Source organism: Ursus maritimus, assembly GCF_017311325.1.
Source record: "Ursus maritimus isolate PB19 chromosome X unlocalized genomic scaffold, ASM1731132v1 scaffold_X1, whole genome shotgun sequence".
Classification (NCBI taxonomy): Eukaryota; Metazoa; Chordata; class Mammalia; order Carnivora; family Ursidae; genus Ursus; species Ursus maritimus.
Window position 1 is genome coordinate 56,593,784 of NW_024423319.1, and position 10,700 is coordinate 56,604,483.

At 35.4% G+C, this 10,700-nt stretch overlaps 1 protein-coding gene across 1 annotated transcript in view; it reads left to right on the forward strand.

Annotated features, from left to right (window-relative positions):
• The first annotated feature begins 2,374 nt into the window (after positions 1–2,374).
• SATL1 (spermidine/spermine N1-acetyl transferase like 1) overlaps positions 2,375–10,700 on the forward strand; it is a 17,548-nt gene continuing 9,222 nt past the window's right edge. Inside the window, exons 1-2 of the mRNA XM_008700627.2 lie at positions 2,375–3,947; positions 5,816–5,867. Of these exons, the coding sequence (XP_008698849.2) occupies positions 3,453–3,947; positions 5,816–5,867 (547 nt within the window). The 5' untranslated portion in view covers positions 2,375–3,452. The remainder of the gene's footprint in view (positions 3,948–5,815; positions 5,868–10,700) is intronic.

Consider the following 10,700-nt stretch of genomic DNA (forward strand, 5'->3'; position numbering starts at 1 on the left):
TATGGAAGTGTTGAATCACTATGTTGTACATCTGAAACAATATTACACTGTATGTTAACTAACTGGAATTCAAATAAAAACTTAAGAAAAAAATAAACCAAATAGCCATGTATCCCAGATCTGCACCCTCAGGTAAGCAGAGACAGCATAAGCAAAGTGATGATTTTCCCTTAATTGGAAATTTGCTGCTGATATTTGGAAAGAAACTTCAAATTCTTGGGCATGCTCACTTCTAATCAGAGTAAAGTGGTGAGGTATTTTTTTTTTCTTTTTTGGCTGTCTGTTAGATATTTTCCAAATGTTTTAAAATAAGCATGTATTCTGAAATAAAATAAAATATAGCAAATATTATGAAAATATTAAGTGGTACTTACTGATAGATGCCTCCAAAGCACTCTAAGCTTTTATTTCAGAAAATGCCCATATGTTAGCTCTTTTCTAGTCTGGCTCCCTACATTAAGCTCCACCCCTCTCACCCATCCCCTGTCCCCCACTCCACTCAATCTTCTGCCTTTTCTTTTTCTTTTATTTCTTTTTATTTGCATTTTACAGAAGTAAAAACTAAAAGCCTGTGAAATTAAAAGGGATAGAAAAAAAATATTGGCTCTGATGTACATGGAGATTCCAACAAATGTAAATTCTGTTTGCTATAGATTAAAATTATACAAGTGCCTTTTTCAAATGTGAATATTCATTTAGATGAAACCAAGCTAGGGTCAGAATTTAGAATACAGGATTTTACTTAGCATCTTCAGAAAAGGGCTTGTTATGAGTTGGAGTCATTTTAATGCATAAACATATCCATATTTTTAGATCTATTGGTCGTGGCTTTATACATTATATTAAATTTAAAACATTCTGGTAGAGCAGACAATGCACACAGTTTGAAATCTTAGAATTTGGCAGGTCTTGGTATATATAATTCACTACATAGACTGTAATAAAATAGTATGTTAAGACTGATAACATTTAAAACATTTTTCTGATAATATCTGGAAATGACAAAAACCTCAAATTAATAATATCTATACTTTTATTAAATATAATCATTTAGACTTTGGCTTCCCAAACTGGATAACACTGCCACCTTGGGGCAAACACTGATTATTGAAGGTTTTGTTTAAATATTAAAACAAAACAAAACAAAACAAAACAAAAAAACAACCTAGTTTTTCCCTGATGGTATTACAGCTACAGTGTGAAGATATTTGCATGGGTGATGGAGGCAGTCTCATTCTGTATTCCAAAGATGGGACAATTTGTGTTAATAAGCAGCTGAGCAAGAATAATGCATTCTTGGTGTGTTCTCTTAAAATCAAAATTATGTAATATTCAAACCCAACATTCTTCAAAAAGAAAATAAAAACCTACATGGCTTTCAAGTGATGTAAATGTTTATGAGCCAAAATACAAAAACTATTTAACAGATCCAGGTCACTTAACTGTAATTTCTAGTTTTACCCCATTCAAGGGATCAACTGGACATGTGCCTCCTCTAAAAAAGCAGAAAAAAAGAGTCAAACATCCCCATGATAAATTATGCAAATGGTTTGATTTTGTAAAGCAAACAGCAAAATTCCTTCACCCCTTTCATGGCATTTCAGAAAAACCAAAATGGTAACTGGGTTTTCCTAATTTTGTCTGAACTTTTTCATTGTGTGATCTAAGTCAGGTTATCTAACCTCTCTGAATCTGTTTTTCTATCTGAAAAAAATGGTCATAATAATATCATCTACGTCTCTGGATTGTTGTGAGGATTAAATGAATTATTGCAAGTAAATTGTTCCTTAAAATCATGCCTGATATCACAGGACTTATTCATAAAATTTTAGCTTTCATTATTATTACAAATGGATTGAGATCAAATTACCTACATATAATGTGTTAGATTTAGTATAATTTTGTGATGTGACTTGATTTGCCTGTCATTATATAAAAATGGGCTCTCTAGGTTCCATTTATAACCAGCATAGGCCAAACGGTGATTGTGCCCCCACAGTTCTATTTACTGTTCTGTCCATGGGATGGGCTTTGGACTCTGTCCCCATTCTGCCACATATTAGACTTCACAAAACTAGTTAATTCAAATTCCACTTTTTTATTAATAAAGTGTAGAACAACAATATATATCTCACAGAGTTGCTGTGATGATTAAATGAAGTAACGCATATATAAGGCTCTTAACACAGTGTGAGACTTAAAATAGCCTCAACCAAGGTTCTCGGGTATATTTAAAAAATAAAAATCACTTCATCTGTAACAATTTTAGCACCAATTACATAATATACATCATTGTGGAAATGAGCCAACAAATAAAATGATGGGAGAAGGGTTCCTGCGAGGGAGAATGGGGTTAAAGGATAATATACTTGATTTCACAGATATGGGGGTGGAGAATAAGCATAGTGTGTGTAAGAGGCAGGATAGTGTGATGGTAAAATGCCTGAAAATGGAGTTGGATAGACCTAGGCCTGAATTCAGGCTCTTCCCCACCTGTTGAGGCTTTGGTTAGTTTACTAAATCTTTTGAAGTATTTTCCGCAAAAGTGGGGATAACAGAATTGGTATGGAATTAAATGAGAAAATGTGCTTCCCACTGAACCTAAGTCATAAGTCAATAAATAGTAACCAGTTATTTTTAATTATTTGTAAAGAACTTTTTTCTGCATTAGAGACTTGGGCACCTCATTAGGACAACATTTTAGAGCATTCTAGTTTCTATGCCTATGGAAAAGAGGTGGTAAGTGGAAGTCAGGACAGAAATAGGAAGTGAATTATTTCAGGGCCAGGGCACGGGGAAAGCAGAATCAAAGCAAGTATCCTTGAATTGAGTTGTTAAAATAGCAGGCACTTTTAGGGAGAGTGCCAAGCATAAGCTCTCAGACTCCTTCCAGCTTTTTTTTTTTTCCTTCCAGCTTCTTGCTTCACCCTCTTAAGCTCCAGGAAAGGAGGAATAAAGTGATGGTCAAACAGGCCCTGTCCCTCACCACATGGGGGAGCACTTAGGCACGTAAATATGAGCATTGTGACTTCATCACTATGACGCAGTGACTGTGCAAGGGGGTGAAGCAGTAATACCCCCCAAGGGTCATTTTCTTCTTCCCCTCACTTCCGGCCTGTTGGCAGAGAAGGGCCAGATGACAACCTGAAACCCAGCCCAGCCTACAGTGGTAATTGCTGGTAAGGTCAACTCCAGCAAATCAGAGGCATCAATAATCTTCTTTAGGTAGTCCTTTATTTCCCCCATTCTCATCTTAATAGAAGGGTCTCAAAGTAGGAATCAAGTTGAGAAAAAACAGAAACATCCCAAAGCCTCCCACTACAGCGCTGTAGTTAAGGACTCCTGCTCCATCAAGACACAGTCACTGGCCAACCAGTCATCTGCCAACCCATCATCTGCCAGCCAGTCCTCAGCCAACCAGTATTAGTCAACAAGTCCTTAGCCAACCAGGGATGAGTCAACTGGGCGTGAACCAATCAGGCATGAAACAATCAAGCTTCCCAGACGTGAACCAACCAGGGATGAGCCAGCCAGGCACGAGCTTATTTGGTACGAACCAACTGGACATAAATCAACCAAATACAAACTTACCTGACATGAATCAACTGAGCATGAAACAACTACGTAGGTGCCAACCAGGCAGGAGCCAACCAGGCACGTGGCAACCAGTTATGAGCCAACCAGGCCTGAGCCAACCAGGCATGAGCCAATTCATTATAAGTCAATCAGGCACGAGGCAACCAGGCTGGAGCCAATCAGGCATAAGTCAAGCAGGAACAAGCCAATCAGGGACAAGGCACCCAGGCATGAACCAACCAAGTCCAAGCCAACCAGGCATAAGGCAACCAGGCAGAAGCCAATCAGACATGAGGCAACCAAGCTTGAATTCTTTCCGAGTAAGACCTGCAGAGGCTCATGACTGCCCTGAAATCCTGCGCCTAATTAAAGTAAGCATCTTTCTCCTTATTCTGTAGAGTTTCATGGCATCAGTTTAGGGCTGAGGGTAAGGAAGGCATAGGTCGGGTTTTAATCCTAGCTCTGCTTATTATGACCCATGTACACAACCTTCTTGAAGTTACTAAACCTCTCTAGGCTTCAATTTTCACATCTAAAATCAAGATCATAGTACTATCTATATCAAAAGATTGTTGTAATAACATAAAATAATTACACATAAATTTCTTGACTTAAAGTAGTGGGCTTAGGAAGTGGGGGGGATGAATTCATGGATATTTCAGGGACTTAGCATGTTGTCCCTCCTGGGGAAATTTTAACTTTAAAAGAGGATCTTAGAGAAAAGGAATGTTTCACTTAAATGAATGACCTATCAGTGACAGAATATCGGGTATTAATGTATAAGATTTTAGGGTAGGGAGTCTTTTTGCTTCTAAGACCACACCCAAGTGTAGAAGCTCATGACTGTGCAGAAAACAATACTCATCCAGAAGAGATTTTCCATACAATTTCAGACAGTTCTTTGACTGCTAAAGCAGCACATCCACACCCATCCACAGACAACCACCAGGAGTCCAAGGAGTTGGATTAAAAATGTGCGATTTAAAAGTTTATTTTAATGCTTTTCCTGGAAATCAACCCAGTATAGTAAAGAGGACAAACTAATAGCCATAGTTACTGTGTTGAAGTTCTGTGGCACTCAAAGCAGTCACTTATGTGATGCACAACCTAAACAATTCCATATAAAAGTAGTAGCCTAGATTTTTAATGGAGTAAATAGAAGGCTGGAATAAGGCACAGGTTATAGATACAAAGACTTTTGCAATGCAAATGTTTCCATCGACTAATTTATATATACATATATTATATATATATTAATTTATGCATATGTTTTCCTCCTATCTATCTGTCTATCTATCCTTAGATCAGGCCAAGTTTCTGTTCCCTTTGATCAGAGAATGTGTTTTAATGGCCAAAACAAAACACCAAATGTTTTCTAGTGAAATCCATCTGCTGAAATGATGCTAGGTCCTATTACAGATCTGTAAGAACTGGGTTATCTATCCTTCTATGTCTTCCATTCTGTTCTATCCCCACAAGTTCCCATATCATTTCTCTAACTGGCATTAATCTGCATGATTAGATCATCAATCACAATACTATGAAAAACATGTTAATTATTCCAGAAGCACCTTTTTCCATGTAGAAAAAACATTTAATTTTTTTTGTAGCAACCAGTTGGCAATTAATAAATTTATTATTGAATGGCAGTGAATCTCTCTATTCAGAAAATTTACCTTCCTTACCTTTCCAAACATCACCAAGGGAAAAATAGATCACGGACCTTCCCACTTCAATGAAACTGTACCCGTGGCATTCCTAACCACAATTACTTTTAAATTTGCCTCATGTACCTGAATATACACTAGAAGTTTCTTGGGAATAATTTTAATGGGTATTCACCAGAAAAATAATACAAGAGCTAAATTGCTCTTATAGACATGAGACATTACTTACTCATAGACATGAATGTAATAATTAATTAGCTTTGAACTTTATGTTCTAATAATCTGAAAGTAGGCAATGACTTTCCAAGAATGAGATCCAAACCATGTATTAATTTGAAAGTGCAAAAAAATGATATAGTGAAAAGCCGCACTGACAAAGTCTAAAGTTAAACTGGGAAAAACACCTCAGGAGAACATGACAGACTTTTCTGTAAAGTCTACTAGCTTTATTATATACTGACTGGGACACCTTATGTTAATAAATACTCAATAAGTTGTTCAAGAAAAACTTCATGATTATCATCTTAAGAATTTATTAAGCCATAAACTGAAAGTTTTCTCTACTTTGATAGGAATTGGCTTCCTGTGAAAACATGCTAGATTCAGTGAAGTTAACAGTAACAGGTAAGATGTTCTATAGTATTTTCAGAGCTAAAAAAAGAAACGTGGCATAATATATACACACATACTACTTGTACCTAGATTTGTGGAAGCTGCTGTCCTTGGTACACAAAGATGATGGCATTAATAGTATCTACTTGTGCAGGACATCAGTTTGGTAGCTTTGTCAGTGATCCACTATTTTATATTTCCCCATTTTTTAAGTATGAAATTCATATTTAAGAGCTTTTACATCTTTATGGATGCAATAGACTTCAACTAATTTTCAAAATGTAGAATGAGAAGTGTAACTATTCAAAGAAAGTAAATTTAATGCCCAATAGGTTGGTAGTAGCTTTATAGGATGAAATGGTTAAACACAAAATGACAAACTATTTTCAAGATACTTACTACATTTTGATAGCCAGCAATATTAAAAGGATAGGCTAGTGTTTTATAATGAATTAGAACTTTTTAGGCAGGAAATATGAACATTGAGATGATTAAAGCATATAAAATAACACACTTGGGGGGCTCCTGGGTGGCGCAGTCGTTAAGCGTCTGCCTTCGGCTCAGGGCGTGATTCCAGTGTCCCAGGATAGAGCCCCACATCAGGCTTCTCTGCTAGGAGCCTGCTTCTTCCTTTCCCACTTCCCCTGCTTGTGTTCCCCCTCTCTCTGGCTGTCTCTCTCTGTCAAATAAATAAATAAAATCTTTAAAAAAAATTACACACTTGGAATTCCAAATGAATTTGAGGATCGGCTTTACCATTTCTATGAAAAGGGATAGGGACTGGAATTCTGATAGAGAATGCATTAAATCTTTAGATCACTTTGGGTAGTACTGACATCTTGATAATGTTAAGTCTTATCTATGAATACAAGAGGTCTTTCAATTTATTTAGGTCCTTTTCTTTCAGCAATGTTTTTGTAGTTTTCAGCATGCAAATATTTCACCTCCTTGGTGATATTTATTCCTAGTTATTTATTTTAGAGTCTACTGCAAATGGAGTTGCTTTCTTAGTTTACTTTTTAGTTTGTTCTTTTTGTGCATAGAAACAAAACTGACTTTGTTGATCTTATAGTCTGCAAATTTGCTGAATTGCTTTATTAGCTATAGTAACTTTCTTTTGAATTCTTTAGGGTTTTTTATCAGTAGGATTGTGTCTTCTGCAGAGATCATTTTACCTCTTTCTTTCTAATTTAGAAAGCTTTTATTTATTTTTCGTTTCTAATAGTTTTGGCTATAACTTCCAGTACAATGTTGAATAGCAGTAGTAAAAGTGGACATCCTTGTCTTCTTAATCTTAGGGGGGATGCTTTAAGCCATTCACCTTGAGCATGAAGTTAATGGTTTTTTATAAGTACCCTTTATCATGCTGAGGAATTTTCCTCTATTCCTGGTTTTCTCAGGACTTTTGTCATGAAAGGGTATTGTATTTTGTCAAATGCCTTTCCTGCATCAATTGAGATGTTCATGTGCTTTTTTCCTTTTGTTCTGTTAATATGATGTATTATATTGATTTTCTTATGCTGAACCATCCTTCCTTTCCTAGGATAAATCACACTTGTTCATGGGTCATGGTGAATAATTCTTTTACTACGCTGTGGGTTCAGTTTGCTTATAGTTTGTTGGGGATTTTTGCATCTATATTAATGAGGGATATTGGTCTATAATTTTGTCTTCTTATGTCTTTTTTTAAAGATTCTATTTATTTATTTGAGAAAGAGAGCCAGAGATAGCACAATTAGGGGGAGGGGCAGAGGGAGAGGGAAAAGCAGACTCCTCCGCTGAGCAGGGAGCTGGATATGGGGCTTGATCCCAGGACCTGGGATCATGACCTGAGCCAAAGGCAGACGCTTAACTGCCTGAGGCACCCAGGCGCCCCTCTTGTGATGTCTTTACCTGTCTTTGGTATCAACGTAATACTGACTTCATAGAATGAGTTGGACATGTTTCTTCCTCTTCAATTTTTTTTGGAAGAGGTTGAGGATTATGTTAATTATTCTTTAAATGTTTGATAGAATTCACCAGGGAAACCATCTCGTGGTTCCTGACTTTTCTTTGTTGAGAATTTTTTTTGATTACTGATTCAAACTCTTGTTAAAGCTCTGCTCAGATTTTTTCTTGAATCAGTTTAGATCATCTGTAAGTTTCAAGGAATTTGTTCATTTCTTCTAGGTTATCTAATTTCTTGGTGTAAAGTTCATAGTATTAACTTATAATCCTTTTCATCTCTATAAGGTAATAGTGTTGCTTTATTTCTGATTTTAATTAACTTGCATCTTCTCTCTTTTTTGTCAGTCTAGTTGTCAATTTGTTGATATTTTCAAAAAACCAACTTTTGGTTTTACTGATTCTTCTCTATTGTACTTTTTCCTTTATTTTGTTTATCTCTGCTCTAAACTTTATTATTACCTCCTTTCTGTTAGCTTTGGGCTTCATTTGCTCCTTTTTTTCTAGTTTCTTAAGGTATAAGGTTAGGTTATTACTTGAGATTTTTTTTTTTGCCTTTAATGTAGGAGTTTATAGCTGTAAGTTTCCAAGCACTGCTTTCTGTAAGTTTCATATATTTTCATTTTCATTTATCTCTAAGTGGTTTCTAATTTCCCTTGTGATTTCTTCCTTGACCTATTAAGAGTGCATTAATTTCTACATATATGTGATATTCCTGGTTTCCTTCTGCTGTTGATTTCTAGTTTCATTCCACTGTGATTGGAAAAGATACTTTGTATGAGTTCAGTCTTTCAAAATTTATTGACTTGTTTTGTGGCTTAACATATGGCCTATCCTAGACAAAGTTCCATGTGCACTTGAGGAAAATGTGCATTATGTTGTTGTTGGGTGGAGTGTACTGTATATTTCTTTTAGGTCTATTTGACCTATATTGTTCAAATAATCTAGTAAATTATTTATCTTCTGTCTGGTTGTCCAATACACTACTGAAATTGAAGAACTGAAGTTTCCTACTATTATTGTAGAGCTATTTTTCTATCTTCAATTCTGTCAATATTTGCTTCATATATTTTGGATCTCTGATGATTGGTACATAAATGTTCATAAATGTGAATTGACCCTTTTATTACTAAATAACCTTGTCTCTTGTAACAGTTTTAACTTAAAGTCTATTGTGTCTGATATACTACAGCCACCTCAGCTCTCTTTTGGTTACTATTTGCGTGAAGTATCTTTTTTCCATTATTTCACTATCAACCTTTCTGTGTGTGTGTGTGTGTGTGTGTGTGTGTGTGTGTGTGTTTAAATCTAAAGTGAGTCCCCTATGGACAGCATAGAGTTGGATCAATTTTTAATCCATTATTCTCATCTCTGCTTTTTGATTAGATTATTTAATCCACTTACATTTAAAGTAAATGAGGAGGGACTTCTGCCATTTTGCTGTTTTCTATATGCCATACAGCCTTTTTGTTCCTCACCCTCCATTGCTACCTTTTGTGTTTTCTTGATTTCTGTATTGAAATATTTTGATTCCCTTCTCATTTCCTTATGTGTATATTTTATAGATATTTTCTTTGTGGTTATCATGGAAATTACATTTAACATCCTAAATTTATAATTATCTAATTTGAATTTATACCAACTTGATGTTAGAGATAACATCTTTGTACATTGTGTGCCCAATAACATACATTAATAACTAATTTTATGCAGTTGTCTTTAAATCATGTAGAAAATAAAAAGTGGAGTTATAAACAAAATTAAAATAACTCTACTCCTTGTAATTGCCCATGTATTTACCTTTAACTAGGTAACTTTACTTTTATCTTTATTTCTTTATGTGATTTTGAGTTACCATTGAGCTTTCTTTCATGTCAACCTGAAGGACTTCTAGCATTTTATGCAGGGCAGGTCTAGTGATAATGAAATCCCTCAGGTTTCTGTTTGGTTTTGGTGCTGATCTGGGGATGTGTCAACTTCTCCCTCATTTTTGAAGGGCAGTTTTGGTAGAGATACAATTCTCAGTTGATAGGCTCCCCCAAACACTTTGAATAGATCAACCCACTGCCTTCTGGCCTCCAAGGTTTCTGATGAGAAATCAGATGATAATCCTATTGATCCATTGTATGTGACAAGTTCCTTCTCTCTTGCTGCTTTCAAAATTTTCTCTTTGTCTTTCAGCAGTTTGATTGTGTCTTGGTGTTGCTCATTCTGGATTTATACTACTTGGAATTTGAGCTTCTTGGATTTGTAGATACATTAATTGATTCAAATTTAGGAAGTTTTCAGCCATCATTTCTTCAAATATTCTTTTTTCTTCTCTCTCATCCTTCTAAGAATCTGCCTTATAGTGTGTATATTGGCCCACTTCATGGTGTTCCACAAAGCCCTTAGGCCCTGTTTACTTTTCTTCATTGTTTTTCTTTCAGTTCCTGACTTGGTAATTTCAATTGTCTTATATTCAAATTCACTGATTTTTTTCTTCTGCTAGCTCAGTTCTAATTTTGGACCTCTGCAGTGCATTTGTCACTTCGGTTATTGTACATAATTATCAGCTTCAGAAGTTTTTGGTGGGGGTTCTGTTTTTATAATTTGGTATTTTGTTACTGAGATTCTTATTTTGTTCATACATTTGTTTCCTGTTTCTGTGCATGTCTTTCCTTTAGCTCTTTGAGCATATTTAAGACAGTTATTTTAGTCTTGGTCTAGTACATGTGGGCTTCCTCAGGTATGTTTTCTATTGATTTACTTCATTCTTTTGAATGGGGCATAGTTTCCAATTTCTTTGTATGCCTTTTGATTTGTTGTTGAAAACTGGACATTTGAATCTTATAATGTGTTAACCCTGGAAACAAAATTCTCCCCCTTCCCCAGGGATGGCTATTTAAATAATTTTTTTTT